This window comes from Ictalurus furcatus, chromosome 24, assembly GCF_023375685.1.
Source record: "Ictalurus furcatus strain D&B chromosome 24, Billie_1.0, whole genome shotgun sequence".
Lineage (NCBI taxonomy): Eukaryota > Metazoa > Chordata > Actinopteri > Siluriformes > Ictaluridae > Ictalurus > Ictalurus furcatus.
Genome location: NC_071278.1, coordinates 7,615,061 through 7,640,801, shown reverse-complemented (window position 1 = coordinate 7,640,801; position 25,741 = coordinate 7,615,061). Strand labels below are relative to the sequence as shown.

The following is a 25,741-nucleotide window of genomic DNA, read 5'->3' as shown; positions in this document are numbered from 1 at the left end:
ACACGTTCTCGTGACTTCACTAAGAAAGCACTAAATGCCAGCCTCAAGCCGTGACATTACATGTAATTTGCGATCAAAGAACAGAGGCAACTCGAGTCAACTCATCTGTGAGATTTACAACAAGAAGCTCATAATAAGTCACTAACAAAAGCCTGCGGACTGGAATTTATTTGAAGCATGTTAACTACTGTTCAGAGAAATGTGAGTGGAATTTGTGTTGCACAATCCCATAATATACTCTCTGAACTCCATTCATGTGTGCAAAATAAATAAAGACTAAAAGTGCAGTGCACTGAGGTGATAGGACTGGTTTATACTTCTGCTGTAATGCGTATTTAGGTCACGACACAGACAGAGGGATTAAGTTGCGCTTCACATCTGTGCTGCTCTACACGGACCCGTCTTCAGGTGAACGCTGACTGCATGGTGGAGACGTGCGTCTGGCTGCGCACCCGGAAAAGTTGTGATAAGACATTATTTCTTCAGGGGGTTTCATTCAATTCAGGATAATATTGCTCAGTGATATTGTTTAACCATTAAAATATTAACCTATTGGTTAAAAAAAAAATCAAAATGAACAATTTCCCTCATCGCATCCATCACTTTCTGTCTTCTGTACATTATGTTTGCACTCCCTCTAAACAACAACTCATCAAAAAAACACTTTATAATAATATAAACACTAATCATCAACTGATGGCACTTTAATATCCATTCATTTCCTAGATGTCATTTATTATTGTACAGGAGCTGTTGTTTTTTTTCTCCGGAAGTGGAAGAGCAGTGTGTGGCTCTCAGGTCTGCTTGGTGTGTGTGTACCTGATCAGGGTTCTGGAGAGGGACTGGTGCTTCCTCACACTACGTCGCACAGCACGGTGACCCTTAATAGGCACTGTGTTAATCCGCTCGAAGCGGACCCTCCTGCTGCTGCTCGCGTGACACAGGCAAGGAGGGGAATACGAGGAAGAGGTACGCAAAGACAGGGAGGAGAAGAAGAAGAGACAAAAGAAAGAGAAGAGGAAAAGGAGCGTAAGAACAGCTGGAAAAGAGGGCAGGAGAGCCAGACAGATTAGCACAAGCTGAGACAGTTAATCATTTCAGCGTGAGGAGTTCTGATTACGCAGCATAGTGTAAGTGCACACGGCAAGCTTAACGAAGAGCTGGAGCATGTTCTCGCAAACACACACACACAAAGTACACTCACATATATACAAAACACCACAAATACACACATAAATCCAAACAACACATGAACACTCATACACACACTGGTGAATTTGTTGTCCAATATTTCACCACCTGCTCCACACAGAATTAGGAGCCAAAAACGCATAATGGCACACATCTGCTCATCCACGAAGAGGCATATCGCATGCACACACTCACAGCAAAACATAAGAAAAGAAAGAAAAGCCTGAAAACAAGTAATCAAATCTCAAAACAACGACAATCCAACATCCACTAACATGCTGTCTCTTAGAGACCGGGTGAGATCAATACCAAACACTTCCGGTTTATGTGAAACGCACAAACACCACCATGCTTACTGGTTTTCCTACTTCAGCTCACTGACTTCTGGTAAGTACTGATACACTGGAAATGACTGATACACTGAAAGGAGCAAAGAACTGCTCTTATTACCTCTTGATAGTCTGTGTGATAGAGGTCTGGTGCTGTAGCGGAGGTCGTCGATGCTCGAAAGGGTCGTGTTGTGGCGATGCAAAATGGGACGTTTCGACAGGCATGCTGACACTGCGGAGAAACCCCTGCCTCCTCACAGGCTGTGAGAAGCACAAAGAGAGACAGAGAGAGAGAGAAACAATGAAAGTGTGACAATGAAAATAAATCTTTTTTTAACATTCATTAAAAAAAGAGAGCAAAAAACAGAGAAATGAGTGAGAGCAAGAGAGAAAGAGCGAGAGAGAGAGAGAGAGAGAGAGAGAGAGTTCTCATGCCTGGACAAAGGTGGGCGGTTCGTCCAGAGACATCTGAGCAGTAGGAATGGTCAGTTTGAGCCATGGTGGCTTCTTCCTCTGTAAGCTGCTGGTGCTGTCTCGCCTGGGCTCAGCCATGCTGCCTGCCTCTCCACGCCAGCTACAGACAGACAGAGAGAGAGAGAGAGAGAGAGAGAGAGAGAGAGAGAGAGAGAGAGAGGAGAAAATGAGTGGATAAAATTAAACATTTGACCAGAATCCTTCTAATAAATTTAGTCTCCTGACTCTGAGCGCTCCCAAGCTGCTATTTCCACTCACACAAGATCAGGCTCCTGTCTACTGGAATGAAAAGAGGCCCCAAATGATGATATTTCAAATCTGATCTGACAAAACTTGTAAATAATTTGTGGTCTATAGCCCCAGTAACACAGACAAAAAAAAAAAAAAAAAAAGATATATACAGTTCTGTGCAAAATTTTAGGCACCCTATTTTTTTAGTACAAACTTTGTTATGGATGTTTAATTTTATGATTTCTACATTATGGAGTCAGTACAAAAACACTTTAGATTCCTAAACATTTGTTTTCCAGCACAAAATGAACTGTTACAGGAAAAAAAATGTTTGTATGTGAGTAAAGAAAGCAGCGTATTAAGTGGTAAGAGACACTTTTCAGACAAAAAAAACCCACAACAAAGGCTGCGACAGTCAAGATCTCCAGAAGAGCTATGGCTGGTTCTGCAGGACGCTCAGAAACACTTACAGCTCATTTCCGTATAAAAACGCACTAGTTCTACCTGAGACTACTTTTTTTTTCTTAAAGTTTTATTACTGTTTACTGCTCTTTATACTATTTTTTTTTTAATTGGAGAAACATTTGATTTCATTATTTTTGGAGGAACCTTTGCTCTACAGCATTTCTTTTTATGTGCCTAAGACTTTTGCACAGTACAGTATATTTTCAGGTCGCTTCGCTGACTGCACATGCCTGTTCCTCCATAAACAGCGGAGGTACTGCATGACGACGCCAACCTTATTTATTGTTAGATGTTGCCAAATAAATTAACCTGTGCGTACACAGTGAGGTCATCAAGTCTTAGTCATCAAATTTAGTTCCAAATATTACCTTCCAAAAAAAAGGAAACGTTACAGAAAAATTATTGAATGTCATTATAGACAGCAGTGTGTTACACAATAGACCACTTCTTAGACAAACTAATAATAATCATCATAATAATAACAATCATCATAATAATAATGAAGGCTGCAAAAAAAGACAGAAGTGTGACAGTCAAAGTCTCCAAATGAACTGTGGCAGATTCTCCAAGATGCCCAGTAAAGATAATTTACTTATAAAACTGCTCAAAATTGTCCTTCTCTTTTTTTTTTTAAGAAAAGGGTTATCACACCAAATACTGACTTTGTATACTTTATTACTTTGCACTGCTGTTTATAGTATTTTTTATGTAGAAATATTTCCTTTCATAATTAAATTTTTAGCATGAGAACTTTATCATAGAGGAGACATGTAAAAAGAAAAGATGTCACCACGTGAAACGTATCCCATCCAGTTATTACAGCACAGTATTACGGCTCTGGTATACGAGCTGTAATACTTTGGCACCTAAAACCACCACAGAACTGCATTTACTGTCTTTTATTCTTTGAGGAAATTCCTTCAGAGCACAGTGCTCTTGTCCTGACTATATGCTCTTATTGTGACATTGTCTGTTTTCACTTCCTGGTCCTGTCTCCTCCTCTATGTTGTCATATGCATGACCCATCTGTTTTCAGTTATTTCTAATTAGTCTGTCTATTTAAGCCCTCACGTTTTACTGTCTCCTTGCAAAGTCTCGTTTGGTGTATATGTGCAATTTCAATAGTGGCCTAGTTTCACGTGTGCGTATAGTTTATGATTATGGATTTGCCCTTGTTGATGCTACCTGCCTTGCGCTGGTCTATGCCTGGAATATTATTATATTATGACGAATATTATAGGTAATTCATGGGAAAGAACAGCAACAAGGATTTACATTAAAACACCCATTCCAGCTGAGACAATCTGAGTCAATCTCACCCATGAGATTACAACAAGAATCTGTTAATTAGTCACTAATGACTATCCATGATGCCATCCTTATTTCTGGCAGTTTCTATATAAACGGAGGTCGTCCTAACAGAGTGTAGGCTGAAGTTAAAATGGATCCTGAAGGATCCTCTACGAGCACTACATGTAAACACAGTGGCATCTATATAGTGCACTATGTAGGTGACAGGAAGCCATTTAAGATCCACTCTGTGGATTCCAAGTTCACATACACTTTTCTAAGGGTCAGGGTTTAAGCTGAAGCAACGCCCACATGCCTAGTGTAAACTGACTGCCTTACAGGAGTCAGCTCACGTATTGTTGCTGAATCTTGTCTGTACTATCTTAACCATACAGAGTTGACCGATTAGTTATGAAAATCACGGATTTTCATATGGACAGAAAAATAACTTGTTTGTTATGAGAACGATGGTAAATTGAGTTCAAATCAGTCATGACTGTCGAAGAGACAGCAATGCCCTATATTTGGGCATTTGGGCATAAAGTTGGGGGAGGTGATGATATATCATATGATGTATCGTGACAGATTATGTCATAATAATCAACTTTTCTGAGATATCATGGATATTGTGAAATCTTTAAAACTGTAAAAATGTTACAAATATTTTTTCAGATTAATTTGTTTAATTGTAATAAACACATTAAATCGTTATTTCTATAAAAAAAAATTTCACGTAACGCTACTGTATTGCTGGAAGTTTGAGAGCAAACCTGTATATCACGATACACATCACACGTCATATAAATCGTAACAAAAATATTGTGTCATAAAAATCTCACAAGGCTCATAATCTCTTCCTACACCCTTTCCAGCAATTTCTTTTTTTTTAACTGAGGGTTGGGACTTCCATGATACAGCCACCATGTTCCACACAATCCTCTAACCCGTTCATATTTATACCAGTCTCCACTCCTCTTAAAGTCTCTGATTCCTCTTGATAGTCTACTTTCTAAGACTTGGGCATGGTCTGTACCACAAGATGGCACTCTAAAATCACACCGCTGTTAAATCCAACCCAGAGCTGGACGCCATTGTTACAGAGGAAACTGCAGAACGCAAATTAAGAACAGTTCCCCAGATGTTCGTCTTCAAATTCAAATGCCCAAATTGCATTGGCTTGGTGGGAGCCTACTGTCAGCAGACGAAACCGAGACAGCTCAGATACAATTAACTCCTGAAATCTTGCTGTGCTTTTCTCTCCCTGATTCTCTCCCTGTTTGAGACTTTGTGGGTGACCATTTTTAGAGCGCCTTACCCACTTTATATTCCCACTGCTACAAGGAGAGCCTAAGCCAAGTTATTAAATACTTAATTTCTGGAAACTGCATTATTTTTGCATGTTCAGTTTCCTTTCTTGTCCCTTAAGATACATTCAGAAGAGCTCATAACTGCCATGGCTAGACCCAAAGCCTTGTAGCTATTGTCTACATTTCTCTTGTGGTAAAGCAAAAGCATTTGAAGCAACTGGGTGAGGATATTTGATTCAGACAGTGTGAGGAGGCTGATTAGCAAGAAAATGGGCAGTAAATGCTCCACAACGGAGTAGATAACATTGGAAAAAGCACTGTGAAAGCAAGCTGTTATCCTCTGTAGTGTCTTTAAAAAATTTCAAGCAGGGCTGCACTTAGTCAGAGTTTGAAGCCAGCACAGACACAACTGTACAAGATCATCCATACAAGCTGTCATCTCTGGGAGTGCACCACATCTGGTTTAGGTTATACTGAACAAACCAAGGCTTTAACACAAACCAGGGCTCTTTTTTCACACTATAGAGATATGAGAGAGATCATAAGCAATAGGCCTCATGAAACCTCAAATCCCACAAAGCAAAGCCATGCTGGTCATAGAGGTTACGAACAAATAAACGTAGAGAGTTTAAAGGGGGGGTGCCTTGTTAGTGAGTGGGTGGGCTGAAGAATGATTTCTGAAGTGGGGAATAAACTGTACCTTAAGTCATTCCCATTAAGAAAGATGTAAAAGTACACTATATGATCACCATCACAGACTTGAGTTCGCATGTTTTGGTAAAACAGTAACTTTAATTTAAATTTAAATAATCTGCTCTTCAAAGTGCCAGAACAGTGCTCAATACTGTGCTTGATTTTTGCTGCGGCTCGTTGTGATGACGTCACATGACGCGTCTCAGCCCGAATCTGCAGAAAGCCTGTGATAATTTTGAAAAATTGCAAGCGCCTGCGAATATTGAGGAATTTCCTTGATTTTGCTGACTGACTCAGAGGTCTAATCCCTGTTTTTGGCCAATTCTGATACCTGGGATTAAAAATAAATAAAAATGCCTGCCTGTCAAATAGATATGGGGTGTGATTGGTCAAAAATGTGGTGCAATTGGTCACGAGGTCTTGTTTGAAAACTAACTTGCACCTTGAAAATCAAACCGCAAATACATCATAATACAAACCATATTTACAGAGGGGTTTGAACAATGTTTAACCACAGTGACAAGCAAAAACCAGGGGGATAAAAAGAAAGAAAGGTGGTTTTACTTGGGTACGTCACATTATGGAATAAAACTGTGTTATGGTTTCCATTTCTTGATGTGTTTAAGGAAAACTCCTGTCTCCCAATATTTGCTAGGGTGTTTCTCCAACCCCAATGCCAGCTCTTACTCAGACGCAACAGCTGTTATCATGGAGTACAAGTCTGACAGAGAGCTTCTGAGTCTGCTTGACATAACAGCCAGGATACATGCTCACATCCTGCAACGGACTAACGAGAGAAGATGCAAATATCTTTTTTCCCCCTGTTACATGAGTGGAAACAGACCAGAAGCACTTTGTTTGTTTTCTCGCTTTGTTCCATCACTCATCTAATTACACTCACCATTAAATCAAACCAGAAGGCTTGCTGCTACACATACAGTTGGCATTGATGAGATTTTAGCCTGAGATCTGCTCATTTCATTGTGGGATGGAGGCCTAATTGTGTCCTCCACAGCTGTCTCATTTGATTCCTGCTCTTGCAGCAGTGACGTCTCTCTGCCAGTTAACAGTTAATGTCCTGCTCACCTCGACTTGGAATTTTTAGCTTTGTCCTTGGTTTATTCTCAGCAATGTGACTTATCTGTCTGTCCAAATTATTTATTTATTTATTTATTAAATCATATGTATCTATGTATCATAGCACCACCTTCTCTAATCAAAACTACTGCTGTCTCTTAAGACATATACACGACTGTTAGGAAAAAAGCATCACACAGCATCACCCTAGGATGAGGACCAAGGCTGAAACCTATGCATGTTTTTATAATGGAACAAAATGGTAATTGGTAAAATGGCGCACTTCTATCTAAAGTGCTTTACACTGGTTGTCATTCACCCATTCACACACACACACCAATGGTAGCAGAGCTGCCATGCAAGGCGCTAACTTGCCATAGGGAGCAATTTGGGGTTCAGTGTCTTGCCCAAGGACACTTCGGCATGTGGAGTCATGCGGGCCGGGAATTGAACCACCAACCCTATGATTAGTGGACAACCCGCTCTACCACCTGAGCCACAGCTGCCCCATAAACAAATATCGTAGCTGCTGATTGGCAGGCCAGCAGCTGGTACCTCACAAAGCAAGGCAGCTAGATAAAGCAGACCGCCGCTGGGGTATGACGGCAACTTGAGAAATCATAAATCATTCCGCCTGAAATAATACATTTGTGTATGCTGTAGAATAATATACTCAAATGTCTCAGGCACAGCGCTCAGGACTTAGAGGAGGATATGCGTCTGGCAACAGTTTGCGGAAGAACCACATATGTGTATGATGGTCAGGTGTCCACATACTTTTGGCCATAAAGTGTATCTATTTGTTATGCGACTTCTTTACAGGTTTTGACTCCTCAAGAATCTGATCCACTCAAGGGTAGATGCAGATGTATAACAGCTGGGACAGGTCACTGTATTATGCGAAAGTTAAAGGCAGTATGCAAGTGCTTAAATGAATGTGATATTTTTTTGGACAAATTCAGTAATCGTTCTCAAATGCAGTTGGGGAGGGGGTTTAAGTCAACAGGGAGGCGGTAGTAAACAAGGATAACCCATATTCATAAACGAAAACTCAGGGTCTGAACGTGGAACAGGAGAAACAATACATTTAACAACAAAGGCCCGCAGTAAAACTTCCCCGGGACATGAGTAAAACACAACAGGGTATAACAACCACAAACTAATCAAGGCCAGGACTGAAATCAAAACAAAAGCACTAAAAACAAAATGTAAATGCAGAGTTCGACTCGCTCTGAACCGAAAGCTGGAATTCTATAATTATACCATAATTTATTCCATGTGTAGACTGTATAGGATATAAAGTACAGTTTGTGCAGCACTAAGGAAATACAACAGGAATGTCTAGCAAACATGTTACATTCCAGTTTATGCTAGGAGAGCACCGTTAGCTTCTGTACTAGCAGCTGAGCATGACCACACTATAACTACAGTATCTTTAATGTGACATAAGACTTGGACTTTAACCAAGTGTATCTTTTAAATGTTAAATACAATTAGCTGAGCTCGGAGTGATCAATTCAGGGTTGGAAGATTTGTAACACACCCCCAAGCCTGGTATGCCGCAAAGGAAAATAATCTGCAGAATACATAATAGTCATGACTATCATGCAATTATACGCATGACTGCTTCTAATTGCTGTGATAATAATAATAATAATAATAATAATAATATAGTTAAGATATGTTTTGAGCGTGGCAGGCCAACACGAAGGTGTTGTATTGCCTCTCTACAGTGTCTCAGAGCTGTTTGTTTGAAAAAGACCCATGGGAGGAAGGAGGATCTGCTTAACTCTCTCCATTGTGTGTATTTCAGTAAGCCTTGCGTTTCCATCTCTTATCTCACAGCAGTGAAGACAGATGCTCCCTGCAGCACGCTCTAAATGGAAGCTTCCTGTCTGACATTTTCCTGCGTTTAGGATCCTTTTTTTTTCTTGATATGGACCAAAAAGGCCAATAATAGGACAGAGAAGTAAATTTGTTAGCATAATGAAGCACATTTAGCACTGAAGGAAGACTGAATTGCATTCACACGCCATTTCATAGATTCAAGAGTACAATAGGTTCTCAGATATGTATATAATGAAGGAGGAAGGAATTTCGTTTTCCATGTGGAGAGTCAACAGAAAGTGCAGTACGAACGCCACTGTTTAAAGCAAAGTGCTGTAGTGGTTTTGTGGTAGTGTGAGCCAACAGCAAACATCGAGACGGATATGTAAGCCATGTGAGCCTGGGAGTGGTTTACACATTAGTGAGGCTGACAGTAGAAAAAAGCCCACAACAAACAAACAAACAAACAAACAAACAAAAACAGGGGTTGAGATTAAAGTTACGGATACAACCAAGCATGGTGAGAAAGGATCTCATCAATATGTATATATCTGTGTGTGTGTGTGTGTGTGTGCGCACACATGTGCTGGACGTTTCCTTCCTCAGTTTTGCACTCCTGCTATGAGTTTCTCTTCTTTCTCCCGTCCTCACCCTCTCTCTATTTTCTCTCTGCGTTCGTGACCAAGTCAGTCCATACAGGAGTTTTTTTTGTCATTGTTGCAGCCAAGAATCCTTGATTTTCTACCAGCAATCACATACCCTAGAGGGCAGCGGTTCTTACCCACTTTGAAGAATGACATTGTTTTGCGACCCCCCTGACCCACTGGCTCATTAGCCCCGGCCTCTGCCCCTGATCCACCCCTCACCCAATGTTGCGGCTACTCACTCAGTGGGATGGACGCGCTTGGATAGAGGATGTGAGGCGGTCCTTTCATGGCTGAGGACCACGAGTCTGTCTCTATACATGTTCTCCGTGTACACCAGTGCTGGAAAAACAGCCTCCCAGAGACAGGTCGATGCAAACGGGAGAGTTTTTTTTCTGTGCCATGTCACTCAGTTCTCGGTATTCGGTGTGCACAGATCCGCCAGTGGCTTCTCTGTGAACCTCCGTTTACAGTGAATGCCACCGCTGTGACCCCTCAGGGGGTCGCAACCCTGAGGTTAAGAACTGCTGATATAGGGCTTTTCATGCAGGTAGTGACAGTCATTCCCCATGAATAAATGAGAAGCGTGATATTACCAGGAAAACATTTTTTATTACAAACCATGTTTGAACTCAAAACTGTTGTGTCACTGTTGGCCAGAACTTCCAGTTAGATAGCTTTTTATGCTTTGATGAATAAGATATACGAAATGAATAAACACCACCCACAAGTGGATTATTTTTGTATAACCAGTCCGTACAGGCTTTTTAAAAAAGTTGCGATGCAACTTGCAGCGTTTTTTTTTGTGTGTGTGTGCTTTTCTGTGGAAAACTACTTGAATTGATGAAATCGCAAACTGCACGAAATTGTTTTGCACGGTGATGTTTGTTGGCAAATGAGACATTTTAGCTGTGCTCGTGAATCAGATAGGACTTTGGCTGAACACACGTTCTGAATCTGCATCAAATCTGGGGTAATTTTGAAAAATTGTAAGCTCCTCCAAAAGTTTGCTTGATTTCGCAATCATTTCTGCAACCGCAAAAATCATGAAATCCCTGAGGTACTGCCAAGTGGGAAGCGTCAGGCAGCCCAGTCGGAAAGATCTTTTGAACAGCGCTCGAACTCACAATTCATACTAGGAGAGGTTCGACCTTCTCTGAGCTGTGACTCTGCTACATCTCTTTAATCTGTTTTTCAATATATCTGGAGGCCAGCTGTTAATAAATGCACTGTGTCTGAGATTCAGAAACTATTAAACCTCTTTCCAACCCACGCAAAAACCCTGTTATATTTACATACTCTTATACTGTTACAATTACGTCTACCTTCAACGACATGATGTTTCATGAGGACAAAAAGACAAAAGACTGTCAAAAGTTTTTCACATCAATGGACGCATCAATGCAGGAAGCACGCACACTGATATTCTAAGAGCAAAAGCAAACTCTGTTGACATTACTGAATGTTAGAATATGTAAATATGAATTAGGACTACTAGCTAGTGGGAGTCAGCAATTATGCAAAAAAGCTCTGTTAACAGATTCGGGGAGAATTATTCCTTCAAGGAAGTGCTAGATGTGTGTTCTGTAAAGCACATGATCGTTGTGCATCGATCAAAACTGAGCACATCTCTGTGCATTAAATAAAAAGATATGCTGCTGAATTTTTCATAGCACACCATGAGGACTGGTTTAAAGACAAAGAAAGCTGGAAAGCGGCGCTGGACTCAGTGTGGCAATGCTGAGTGGGTGACTTCTGAACCAGATTTGATTCTAAAAATAACTCTCATAGTGTATGAGGAGAAGCAGAGCGGAGCCAGGTGACTGGACTGTATTTTGGAGACTGATGCCAGAATGATGTAACCAGGGGTACAGAGACACACTCTCTCTCTCTCTCTCTCTCTCTGTCTCTCTCACACACACACACAAACACATTAACTCTGCTGCTCTCTTCTACACACAATTCTTACTCACTTTCACTTCATTTACGCTCTCACTCTCACTTCTTTCTTTCAGACTTACCCTGTCAAAATGGATCCTCCTGGTTTGCAACCTTCTTGCTTTATTATATATATATATATATATATATATATATATATATATATATATATATATATATATATAATTTTTTTAATTAAAAACTATAAGGCAATGAAAATACATCACTGGCAAACAATGACTTTCACACAGCCCGTAGCATAAAATGCTAATCCAGCACTTACAAATACACACCGAGTTTAGTTCTGACAAGGCTGTAAATCATTTATACACGCTAGATGCTGATATCTGATAATGCCATGCAGGGTGTGCGGTGCTCATAGTAGTGCTGTCCAATTCCAACTTTCAACTGCCTTTTAAATAAATCTCAATGACGAAGTTACAGCACATAGGATTTTTGTTAAAAATACACTAAAAAAAAAAAAAAAGAAGAAGAAGATTTATATAATATCATGGTCCCGAGCTGCTGTGGCAACATGTGAGCAATGTGTCAGGGGTGTTGAGTCATGTATGCTTACATCATACACCATCTCAGATAAGACAATCTTCATGATGCCCCAAATTTAGTCATGAAAGAAGTTTTTTCTTGCATTTATTTGTTTAGTAATTTGTTGGGAAGATAATGAACAATACCTGATGCTCAGCCGATTTATTTTCATTCTGTATCGAACCCTCGTCTGGGTTTTAACCAGTTTGCTAATGCTAATATCCGGCTTATGCCATATTTTATTTAATACAAAATAATGATAATGAGTCTTTATTGATCACATACATTACAGCACAGTGAAATTCTTTTCTTCGCATACCCCAGCATGTTAGGAAGTTGGGGTCAGAGCGCAGGGTCAGCCATGATAAGTATCCCTGGAGCAGAGAGGCTTAAGGGCCTTGCTCAGCAGCCCAACAGTGACAGCTTGGGTGTGCTAGGGCTGGAACCCCTGACCTTCTGATCAGTATCCCAGAGCCTTAACCACAAAGCCACCACTGTCCCCTGTTATATGTTATGTGCATTATCGTCTTGTTTGTTACACTATAGTTGAGCCAGCTATAGTTATTGGGGTATAGATGCACTAGCAACTAGCCAGCCGTTGTTGAGTAACTAGTTCATTCTGTAGGTTACTTGCTGTTTATGATACCGGAGAATGGGCACAGTTCACAATGCACCCGAATCTGGTGGAGTCATAGTGCCTACATTTACATGCATCTTAATAACTCGTTAATACCCCTACCGAAATGTCAGTCATTCACGTAAACACGTCAATCGGAACAGAGTAAACTTATTAAGGCCAATCTGATTGAATAAGGTGGGTAACCCTTTTAATAATCCATTAAATCCATCTGTTCTGTTAACAGAACAGAACAAGAGCCGTGTAAATGTCTGCGTCCAAACACTTTTGCTGTCTGAATCTACATGTGTGTTTGAATCTCGGTGTGTTCCTGGTGCAGTAAAACGTTCCTGAAAGAAAATCCATCCATCCATGTTCCGTACCGCTTATCCTACACAGGGTCGCCGGGAGTCTGAAGCCTATCACAGGGAGCCCGTGGCACAGGGCATGGGACACCCTGGACGGGCACAATCGCACACATTCACACAAATCAGCCTACAACAAATGTCTTCGGACTGGGGAGGAAACCTGTATGCACGTCTGATGATGTCACATGACGCGTACGGTAATTTTGAAAATTTCCTCTGATTTCTGCGTTTGTGAAATTGAGAAATCCTGGACAGACTGCCTATGCTGTACTTTTAAATAAGTAACTTCGTGTTAAAATGTGTTAAAATGTTAATTCGAATATACTTTACGCTGCAACAGACAGGACGAACTTTACTAGTAGCTCTACAACGTGAGTTCGTCTTCAATAAGCAAGAGAAGATAAAAATAGTGAACAAAAAAAAGAAACATGATGTACCACTATCATAATTTTATCAGAAACTTTAAACGTTTCAGATTTGCTTCTATTGATCTTATTTACTCACAATAACGTTCATTGCTTCTGATATTTATCTAGATTTTCCATTTCTTAGTCTACCCTGGGTCCTTATAAAATGCTACGAATATGTACACCAGTCCATGAAACGCCATAAACCAGCAGAACAAAACAACATTAGCAACAATATCACAGCTTTCGAGTGATTAAGCGGCACCTCTATTAGTGTGTGCTTCAACAAATTTACATTTGACAGTCGGCCCTCCACGCATTCGCGGGTTTAAAATTCGTGGATTTGATTGTTTGTGAGTTTGAGTCTCAGTGAAAGCGCTCCCAAGAGGAAAAAGAAAGTGAAGACCTTACAAGGAAAGGTCGAATTATTAGATATGCTTCATACAGCGAAGTCAGCTGCTGCGGACTCAAGCCATTACGCTATCTGTTGTAGTACAGTGTAGGGCTGCACAATTAATCGAATATTACGATTTTGACTGCCCACGATTACATGAACATGATCGACTGCAATACTGACGTTTAAAGTTCGTCCTCCGCTCATAGAAAACTCAGCTGCAGATCAAATCGAGCGCTTCCTAAACTTACAGCCAGTCACCATAAAGCGGTGCAGGGATGACGTCATTTTGTAACGCCAAAACCCAGAAACAAGTTAGCATTTTAGCGCTTCCGGGTCCACCGTCCCAAAGTCAACTGTTTTTTTTTTAATTTGATTTTTTGGTTAAAACCCTGAAATAAGCTCTGTGGTGAACACAAGCTGAAAATATTTTCATGTTTTATTCTACGACATAAAATACAACAGTAATACCCCACTGGTGAGTTGTTTATTTTTAAGCTTTTACGTGTATTGAAAAGGGCGGTTGTTAACATGTTGTTAAATGGGACTACAGACGTTGTCAGGGACATTAAACGTCATCACGCCAAAAACAAAAAAAACAACAACTTTGCAGATAAACTGGTTCAGATATGCTGTGCACAATCCTCCCTGGAAGGGGACTGAAGTCGAGCGACCGTGGTGTAGTTCGTTTATAGCGTACGGTTAGCTGTTTATTTCTGAGGATTGTATTTAGGCTTCAAACTTCATAAAAGTTGTTCATTTGTGAAAATTATGTTGATGGACAGAACGTGTTAGTATTGTAAACTTTTGTTGATCACAGAGATTATTTTTTTTAAATAATTCAAAAGTCTATGTGAAAATCCTATTGGGTTTTTGTCGAGGGAACAGGTGTGATGCTAACTTCCGGGTTTCGGTAGAAAATGACGTCGTCCCTGCATCACCGCTCTATTGGGTGATTTGTCTGCGTCTCTCCTCCTGTAAACACTGTTATTGTCTTTTCTGCATTGGCCTGAATTGTTTTCATTTGGTTGCATATTGTTATATTTGATGCATATTTTCATTTGGTTGATGGCATTTTTATTTTTACTTATCTTATACTTCGGGTACAATTTTATTTATATTTTTCTTCTTCGAGATGATGCACTTTAAGGATCGGTCTAATTTGATGCAAAGATTTGTACATTATCAGGAATGTAGCACAACATGGAGGTGAAAGCAGCGGTCTGTTTATTTAAATGTGAATGTGCAATAAAAATATGTCGTCCCTAAAACCAATCAATAATCATGATCTCAGTATTGATCAAAAAAGCGATTATCGTTTTGGCCATAATCGTGCAGCCCTAGTACGATGTATTGTTGAACTTTTTTCATGTATTAAATATGGGGAGATATTAATGGTTAGGGACGCCTGTCCTCCATGAATGTGCGTATAAACATTCAAATGTAGATTTTCTTTCTTCTATTTTTACTCTTTTAATGTCTGAAATTTCAGTGCATTCGTGTAAATTACTCAGACTGTGAGACGTTGTCCATTCATGTGCTGCATATATTCCCACCACGCTTAACATGGAGGCAAGTGACAGGTTGCTAACCCAAAATATCCAGTCTTACTAAAAAAACAAACATATCCACGCATGCGCTCGCCCACCACAGCTGACCGTGTGATCAAGTCTCAGGGCAGTGGTGGGTGGAACTGTCTGGAGAAGCACATACCACTGTCCATGTCTGCGTAGCACTACAGCTTGACTTGGCTCTGCCACTGCTTTCATAGAGCAAAGCAAACTTGTAGTGCGCTATTTCAGAAAGTGATCAAAAGTGGCTGTGCACTTGGCAAGCCACATGGTTAACCTCATAGCTGCAGACCATAAGGGTTTTCCTGGTGTCTGTACAGACAGGTAAAGCATGTGAGACTGACCTGCTGGAGATTAAACATCTCAATCAGTAGTAATGCATAATATTCAATAAGCATTAATGAAGAAGTCAATACATATCAGAAACATCAATTAATAGGAAGTCGCCCAAGTAAACACCTTAATCCCTCTCTCTCTCTTATCACAAACACACTATTCCAATACTGATAACCAAAGCCATGGCTACCTGCAATAAAGGTACAGGCTCCATTCTCTGCACTATATAAAACACTACCGCTGGTTTTGGGAGGAGCCTCACACTGCACATTGTTCAGTGACCTTTAGCTGTTTGCCGTATTATATAGACTTCCAGCACTCAACACCCAGGTCTGGAAATAGGCAGATCACTCCCGAGCCCTTAAACTGGAGTTCCACACATAACTCCTTGCATAAGCTCCTCTCAGCACTTTATAGCAGGTCCTTTCCCGTTATACTGCAGGTAGATTGATTGATCTATGCCGTTCCTAAGGGCAAAGGATACCAAGTGTCTTCAAAAACATTTAAGAGAAGTAACGAGTCAGCGAAAGAGGCTAAATGCTAAACGTATCACAATGTCGTTGATCGTGTTCATATGGAATTTACATGGGAACCTGGGGTTATTCCACCATTTCCAGCTGCTACTCTGTGATTCTATCCGAATCGACCTTTTCTTCCTTCTTCCCTGAGAACATTACAAGACATAACATATTGTTTATGACCAGCACTGTGCTTGCGTGATCATTTTTTTACAATGTACAGTGTGTATATTCAGAACATAAACTGCCATAGAGTTTATCAGCAATACTCCTCTCCTCTATTTTGCATTTAAACTAATAGAAGGCAGTGGTAGCTCATTGGTTAAGATGGTGGACTATTGATTAGAAGGTCACGAGTTCCAATCCCAGCACTACCAACCTGCCACTGCTGGGCCCTTGAGCAAGGCCATTAACCCTCAACCACTCAGTTGTATAAAATAAGATAAAAATGTAAGTCACTCAGAGGATGAGGATGTTTGCCAAATGCCATAAATGTAAACTAATAGTAATACTACTATATTTGCGATGTAACTTGTAAAATTTTTTGTGATTTATTCACGGAAAACTACTTGAATTGGTGAAATTTTGTTGGTAAATTAGACCTTTTAGCCGTATTTTGTGACAGGAGAATCGAACAGGGCTTTGGCTGGTTGTTTTTTGGGCTTGGCCCAAATCTACTGAAAAATCTGTGGTCAATTTGAAAAACAGCAAGCTCCTCCAAACATTGCGGGATTTGCTCGATTTTGCATTCATGTCTGAAATCCTGGACGGACTGTACAACCACACGATCTGTTGTGTATTCTTCCGCTTATAGCACAGCCATTGGTCAACGATTGCGATGTTTTATGAACTTAATGAACGACACGACATACATTTGAACGGTTTATAGTTTTGAGATTTAATGTTGTGGAACTTCTGAGAGACAAATTTGCTCCTGTCCTCACCAATCTTAGCATATCCTTCTGTCTCTCTTTCACAAAACACACAACTTGTCATTTTACAGAGAAACCAGAACGTGTAAACCCCCCTGTCTTGAAGACTTTCCCATGCTGGGAAAGTTTACAAAATCACTGTGACTGTACAAAGCACTTACAATCGAGGCTGAAAGGTCAGGGGCCTCTGATTTGACTGTCTGAATCAGAAGTTTGTTTCCAGTGGAAAGGAGTCTTATCTCTGGAAGAGGGAGAGCGCTGGGATGTTACAACCTAACACCATGCTAATGATATCTGGTGTAGCTTTAACAATCATATGCCAATTAACTATGACATTTACTGACAAATGGCCTCTATAGTTCAACATAAAAGCATCTTTATTTGCAATTTACAACCTTCCATGAGGACCAAATCCAAAGTGTCATATTTTGGATTTTATAAAACTGCTGAGGGGAAACTTAATAGAAGATGGTAACCTTGTCTGCAGAGCATGCCAGAAGAAAGTCGCTGCGAAAGGGGGCAACAGGCCCAATCTGCTGAGTCATCTTCGTGACAACCATCCATCACTTTATAGTGAGAATGCAAGGTAAGATAACTTTGACCTCAATGCACGAGTTGGGGAAAATTATGAGGAAAAGTAAATTGGGTTCAAATAATTTCTTCTCACTTGTAATAAACGCAAGCTTATGCGAAGAAAAAGTTCCTAGCAAGTGCATGAGCCAAGTCAAACGAACAAGTTCAAACAAGACAGTAACAAATAACACATAAGTGCGACATTTAAGGGATAATATACATTCATACCACTAATACACGGCTTGTAAATCTCTCTAATTCTGACACAGCATTTGACCTCTTGGTTTTTGCAACAGACACAAGAGCCACAGAGTTTCCTTCCCTATAAAGCTTCAGAAAAAAAGGGAAGTTAGCTCGAAGTTAGCTAATTCTCAAGAGGAACACCAACAGAGAGGCTTCCAGATGCATCCCCAAACCACTAAACAAGTGCCTTATTGTCTGCTGGAGGTTGGACGCTGTTCCTGTTAAGCGAGCTAAGAAGAGACTCCGAGACGCAGCATGCTGAAACAACATGTGATCCCCATCGAAATTTCCAGCATGATATCAGCACGATTCCAGCCACAAAGGCACCTATTGTATGACGTGTATTGGCCCCATGCACATGAATCTCAACAGGAGATCGACATCCGGGGACCAAACTGACCCTTCTGTGCATTCAGACACTGGGTGGAATAGCAGCCAAGATCATGCCTTCAGCACTCTGAAATTAAAATGCCACTAGTATTAACTACTTGTTGATTAGTTAGTCTGTGACTACACATAGCCAAACAACAGAACATAGAAGACAAAATGGTCATGGGGAGGGGGGGTGGGGCAAAACCATATAATCAGACCCTGAGGTTTATCTTATCTGCAACCAAGAAAACAAACAGCGGCCCAGAAAAGCATGGCCGTTGAAGCACGTCACATCCATTGTCAGTGACCAGGAAGCCATGGGGTCAGAGATTTGCTTATTTAAGGAGCAGAGGAAGGAAGCAGAGAGCAGAGGAGCTGATGAGATCCAAATGGAGGCAGGAAATGCACTAATGTCCGAGTCTTCTCCCTGTCAGCCATAACTATGAAAATAACACTTAGCCCTTATGATGAGCTTTTCTGAGAAGACAATGATGCCTTAAAGCATACAATGTTAGCAAGAAAATGTTGGAAACATCTGACTTGACTAGACAAACATCTAAATTGTTCAGCTGTGGAGATAACAACAAAACAAAAGCTTGAAGAAAATAACTGATAAAAATGATTCATGAATGACACGTTACATTACCCAAGTCCTTCCGCTCACAGGAAAAAACATGGAGAGCTGAGAATTACAGCACTTCCTGATATTTTGCCGTCTGCGATTTACACTGCTGAAAAAGAGGGGAACTCTTTTTTTTTTTTTTAAAGAAAAAAGCCATGTTTTAACTAAATCAAATGGGCTACTAATTCCAAAATATTAAACCCACAACAAGGACACATCTTTGGTTTCTCTATAATCCTGAATCCCACATATAACCCACTGAAACATGGTGTGTTTCATAAGAAAAATAGGTTGTGTATCTGGTTTAATATTCTGGGATTGATTTCTTCTTGAGAATTATTTGACGACTTAAACTGGAACTTGTGTCATTGCTGACTAATAATTTGAAGGAAGCGTATTATTACACCTGGCAGGTGTTCGTGCATGGAACTTGAGATCTCTGGGCCTCTAAAGGTTTCCTTGCTACTGTTATTCAACATAGTAGAATATTGCAGCTTGTGAGCTCTTCCAGCTGGAAGCTTGCTAAATTGGGCTTTTTTTTTTTTTTTTTTTTTTTAGAAACCCACTTACTTGTGCTTCTGCAGACCTCAGACATTCTCAATGATGTTTCTTTAACGGCATACAAGTATACTGTATATCTACCCCATTTAAATGTAAAATGTTCTTCTGACATGTTATTAAAAACAAACATCTGAACAAAATGCTTCAGACTTTGCACAGTATTCTAAGTTGAAAAAATTAGCATGGCTAAGCTACAGCCTGGTTTGATGATCCATCATGACACGACAGCTTGCTCGGGTTCAACCAGAAGTCGGCGCCGGTGGTTTGGGTAAAGGAAATACCTCAAGCACCTTTCATGACTCCTGTGTAAATGCATGCTGATCTGGACTAGACTGGTACAATATAATAATTGTATGCCATCTTTATGCCGACCTTTCATGCAATTTAATATTTGCTTATGCTCATTGTTCAAAAATAATAATGAGTCTTTAGTGATCACATATACATATGTACAATGAAATTCTTTTCTTCGCCTACCCCAGCATGTTAGGAGTTTGGGGCAACAGTGGCAGCTTTGCAGTGCTGGGGCTTGAACCCTCGACCTTCCAATCAGTAACCCAGAGCCTTAACCGTTAAACCACCACTGCCCCAAAAATACACAAAAAGAGCAGTATTTACTCCCCATATGAGAGACTCGACATATTATTGAAATATTATTTTGCCGACCTGGGAGCCCCGCCCCTCTCACTTATCTGTCAAGGTATAATGTGCTAAATATTTTGAGTTCATAAATGTGAAATGATATCATGATCGCTTCTTTGCTAATATTAGACAGGAATATATTTAACATCAATTACGGGTATTAATAATATATATTTTCAGAGAATTTTGACCAAAAAGGATTGTATAGGCCTACAGCAATGTGTCAAATAACACTTTACAAATAACGTTAATGGTGATTATAATTAGAAATTGATTAAAAACGCTATTTATTGTTTTTCTCTCCTACGCCTGCATGGCTGCTCAGCTGAGTTTTCACAATTGCTGCTGCCAACAAGAAGTTCCTGAATACACAGTTAATAATATCATTACGTCCTCCCTTACTCTCCTTAAACTTAAAATGGTGGAGATGCTTGTTTTTTCCGTCTTCGATATCGCACTTACGCCCAGACGAGGCCCAATGACATTTACTGGTTTTAATTTATTTATTCATTTTCATATGATTCATTTTCATGTGATTCATATTCATGTGATTCATTTACATGTGATTCATTTACCTTTTCTCTTCTCTCCTCCCTTCCCTTTCCCAAATATTTCATTGAGAAGAAGAAGAAAAGAAAAAAAAAACAAAAAAAAACAAAGGAAAACAAAATTAAAAGTACCAAACCCAAACGAAACCAAACAAACACGATAGGTTTAAACAGAATACACAAGGGTGTAGTAATATCGTTAGATGTGCAGATGTGCACTGCGGAAATTGTTAGAAATCAGCAGGATGGTGGATTTTTTTTGGGTGATTCTGCAGTAAAGTAAACAATGAAAAAACACAACAACACATTTACGATATAACGCTTGTCCACACGCACAACATTTTCATTGTCGATGCTGCTGAAAGTGCTCTCTCTTGCACCAGTCTAAAAAAAAGCAACTTCGTTGTAGGCCTATTTATTCTTATCTTTGTTTCTCTTTCTGCTGAGAGCCAAAAAAAAAAAAGAAGCCATTTCCTCAGCCAGATTTTTTCTGTGGCATCCATAATTAATATAGCTAGCCGATGTGAAGTATATTCTTGTATAGATGTGAGCTAAACGAAACGTATACTGATCGATTTTATTTCACGTTAATGAAGTCAAAACATTCTCCATGTACCTCGTCAGAAAGCGAGGGCGCCCATGACAAGTCGAGAGGGGGGAAAGGGCGGGACCTTTCAGGAAGTGTCTGGGAATATCGGAAAGCTCAAAACACTTTTTTGGATTTTTGGATTATATTGCATTACTAACTATGGCTAGGCGATATATATATATATATATATATATATATATATATATATATATATATAAATATATAATATTTATTTATTAGGGATGCATTGAAATGAAAATTCTTGGCCGAAGCCGAAACCAAATACCGGGCACGTTTTTTCGTGTTTTTTCCATTTATTTTGCCATTTTTTTCACCATTGCATAAATTAAATAGTCAAAATGTGCTTTTTACTATTTTGTCTTGCTTTTCAAAGAAAAAAATCAATTACAAAATATTTATTTAACACTGAACATTTTTTTTCATTCCAGCAGGCATAGGCTACCAACAAGGCACAATATAACTTTAAATTAATAAATGAGTAAAATAAAAATATGTTGATGTGGTCATCTTTGAGCCCTTTGAACAGCTGATGTTAGGCCTATAACTGACTGTTGAAAGAATGGAACACACTGTAGCCTACAACAAAAAACGTGCATTAAAAGGTGCATTGACAAGAGTGCAGAAAATGGTTCTATTGGGTTCTATAGGGCTGATTATATTGGGGATATATACCGCTCGCGTCCCTGTACACCTCGCAGAGTATTATAGTAGATATAGTAGAGTTAGATACGTTGTTAATGTTATGTTGATAGATTTAGTTAGTTTGAGCTATCGATCAGTTCATTTAGTCCCCGCTGGTTTTTCCGCACCCAGTCCACAGTACTTGTTCATGTTTCTTGTTTTGTGTTGTGACCCTGTTTTCTGTGACCGCGACTCTGATTCCTGCTTTGCCCCGTTGATGCCTGTTTGCCGATCGCCCGACCCTTTGCCTGTCTTGACTACGTTTTTTGGATTACGATTTGGATTTGTCTGCCTGCCCTTAAATAAATACGTCTTTACCTGTTTCCATACTCTACTCCCTTACGTCTCGCGACGTGACAGAATACTCCGGAACAGAAACAAAACAAACACACGTGTCCACAGTAAACTTCCGTCAACATCGGACGAGCAGGTAGCTCGTGCATGTAGCTTGTGCATGCGCGCGGCCCCACATCGAGGTCGTGACATTCGCGGGTCTCACTCTGGTTGCTAGGCTATTTGGACATGTCATAAAACACGTCATTGTTCGGTCAAATTTATTCGGCCTTTGCACACATTATACTTAATAATTTCGGTTGCCGAACATCCGGTGCATCCCTAATATACGATAATATTATATATATATATATATATATATATATATATATATATATATATATATATATATAATTCAATTTCATGGTAAATGATTACGTGATACACTTTTCTGAGATTTCGTTGGTATGGTGATTTATTTATTTATTTTTTTACATTTTTAATAATTATGAATTAAATGGTTCTGAAAGGATGTCGTTGATTTGACCTTTTATTTGTCTTTGTCGTTGTAAACATTAAAGAAAAGTATTATCAAACTCAGTTTAACATTTTTTTGTTTTTGTTTTACTACTCTTTTGCAGACGGTTTGTTAGCCAAATTATATACCATGATACGCATCATGTATTGTAGAAATCCCAGCAAAAAAAAGCCTGTTTTGCAAGTTACTGAACAGAACGACTGAACTAATTTCCCTATAGATGAAAATATAGCTCTACAAGGAAACATAACTGCAAAGACACCTAAGGCCAAAGTACCTTTTCCAACTCATTTTCATAAAAGTGCACTCAACTAAATGTAAATTATTTTATACTTTAATTTAAAAAATGTTAAATAACAAGTACATAACCTCTGTTAATGTCTTTAGAATTTAAACATTCAACAGATGGAAAGGTGATTGAGAGGATTTAAATATGTTTAAATACTGTATACATTAGCAGAGTTGGTTTACAATTTAGCGTTTTTTAAAATAAACAATCTGTGTTTCGTTATTTTGGATTTGATTGCACTTCTCTCAGCATTCTTTGTACAGCTAAGGAATATTATAAAATATTTGTTACTTAAAACCCTTAAAACCCCAGTTACTGTTACTGCTGTATTTACAGTGCTGTGAAAAAGTATTTGCCCTCATATTGATTTATTCTGTTTGTGTGTGTATATATCTCATAATAAATAGTTTTAGATCTTCAATCATAATACAACATAAAACAAAGGCAACCTAAGCAAACACAATATTTTTTTTTATACTGAAGCAAAAAAAATTAATAAAAACTTTATCCAACACCTATCACCCATATGAAAAACTATTTGCCCCCTTAAATCCTGGCAAAATTCCCCCATTGGCCCTTCTCTATCATGGCCCCCTTATAATCCCCATCTCTGAATTGGCTAAATCACTCTCTCCTCTCCACTAAAAGCTGGTGTGTGGTGGGAGTTCTGGTGCAATATGGCTGCCATCACATCATCCACGTGGATGCTACACACTAGTGCTTTTTGAGGAGACCCCCCATACTATGGAAAGCGCTTTGAGTGTCTAGCTGTATAAATGTAACTGTAACTAAAAAATGTCATTTAAACTCTGGTTGTGCCACCTTTAGCAGCAATAACTACAACCAAACGCTTACGATAACTGGAGATCAGTCTTTCACGGCGCTGTGGTGGAATGTTGGCCCACTCTTCTTTTGCAGAACTGCTTTAGTTCTGCCACACATGAAGGTTTTCCAGCATGAACTGCCCGTTTCAGGTCATGCCACAGCATCTCAATTGGCTGAAGTCAGGACTTTTACTAGGCCACTCCAAAACTTTAATTCAGAGGTGGACTTACTCCTGTGCTTTGGATCATTGCCTTGCTGTATAATTCAGTTGTGCTTGAGTTTCAAATTACCGACTGAAGACCTTTATCCTTTAAGAGTTTCTGGCAGAATTCATGTTTCCCTCATTTACTGCAAGTTGCCCCGGCCCTGAAGCAGTAAAGCATCCCCACACCATCTCACTTCCACCACCATGCTTGACTGTAGGTATGATGATCTTTTTGTGGAAATCGTTGTATGGTTTATGCCAGATGTAACGGGTCTTCCAAACAGTTCCACTTTCGACTCATCAGTCCACAGAACATTCTCCCAAAAGGTTTGAGGATCATCAAGGTGTGTTTTGGCAAAATTCAGATGAGCCTTAATGTTCTTCTGGGTTAGCAGTGGTTTTCACCTCACAGCTCTTCCATGGATGCCATTTTTTGCCCGGTGTCTTTCTGATAGTGGAGTCATGAACAGTGACTTTTATTGATGCAAGAGAGGCCTGTAGGTCCTTTGATGTTGTCCTTGGCTCTTTTGTGACTTCCTGGATGAATCGTTGCTGTGCTCTTGGAGGAATTTTGGAACAGAGCCGTTGAAATAGCTTAGTAATTTAGTAACTTAGTAACTGATGTATTTCAATCACCTTCTTCATTTCTGGAATTTCTTTCAGCTTTGGCATAGTGTATTACTGGGTAAGACCTTTTAACCAACTTCATACTGTTGTAAAAGTTCTATTTAAGTGTTGATTTGATTGAACAGGGTTTGCAGTAATCAGGCCTGGTTGTGTCTAGTCCAGCATATAATAGCATATAATAATGTGAACCACATTATAAATGCAGTTTCATAGATTTGGGGAATATTAGTAACTACGGGGGGCAAATACATATTCACACAGGCCTAGTTGGTATTAGATAACTTTTTTGCTTCAATGAATAACAATATCATTTAAAAACTGTACTGTGTGTTTACTCAGATTGCCTTTGTTTTATCTTAGATTTTGTTTTAATTTCTGAAACAATTTAGTATGATATATACACAAAAACAGAAGAAATACTTTTTCCTGTATATACCTAGCCAGCTAAAATGTCGGCGTCAGTGATGTCTTTCCAGCACTTACTTGTTTTCTCATAAGGAGTGCCTTTTTCTTGCATTTGTTTACCTCCTTGCTGTTTCTGGCTGAGGTGCTGCGCTCCCCGTGTTATCTGGATTTTGGCACATTCTTTGGGGTGCTGTCTTTTGAGGTGGTTAAACAGGTTTGTTGTGTTTCCTCAATGTTCCAATCTTGCCTTTGCATATTTTCAAACGACCGTTGTTTGCACGGTGTCTGTAAAGTCTGGATCATAAAACAACTTGGGGTGCCATGTCTGAGCATTTTCAGCCCAATGAACAAAACGAGCTTAGTATTCTGTTACACTCATGGATCATGGAGATCATTCACGATCTAAAATTGTTATATCACCCACACCTATTTTGTAGCTCATGGTCAACTTTCTGTGCCTCTTTGCCCAGGAAAGGTCTTTCTCCATGACTCGTCCTGTCAGTCTGCTGTGGCTTGCTCTACACTCCTGCATATTTGAAAACGGTTACATCATCTATACTGGCATGCTGCAGT

At 39.6% G+C, this 25,741-nt stretch overlaps 1 protein-coding gene across 1 annotated transcript in view; it reads right to left on the bottom strand.

Moving 5' to 3' along the window:
• Nucleotides 1–25,741, bottom strand: part of rhbdf1a (rhomboid 5 homolog 1a (Drosophila)) — a 49,199-nt gene that overhangs the window by 14,559 nt on the left and 8,899 nt on the right. The window contains exons 2-3 of the mRNA XM_053612593.1: nt 1,956–2,094; nt 1,642–1,781 (exon numbers count right to left, since the gene is read on the bottom strand). Coding sequence (XP_053468568.1) covers nt 1,642–1,781; nt 1,956–2,072 — 257 coding nt within the window. The 5' untranslated portion in view covers nt 2,073–2,094. The remainder of the gene's footprint in view (nt 1–1,641; nt 1,782–1,955; nt 2,095–25,741) is intronic.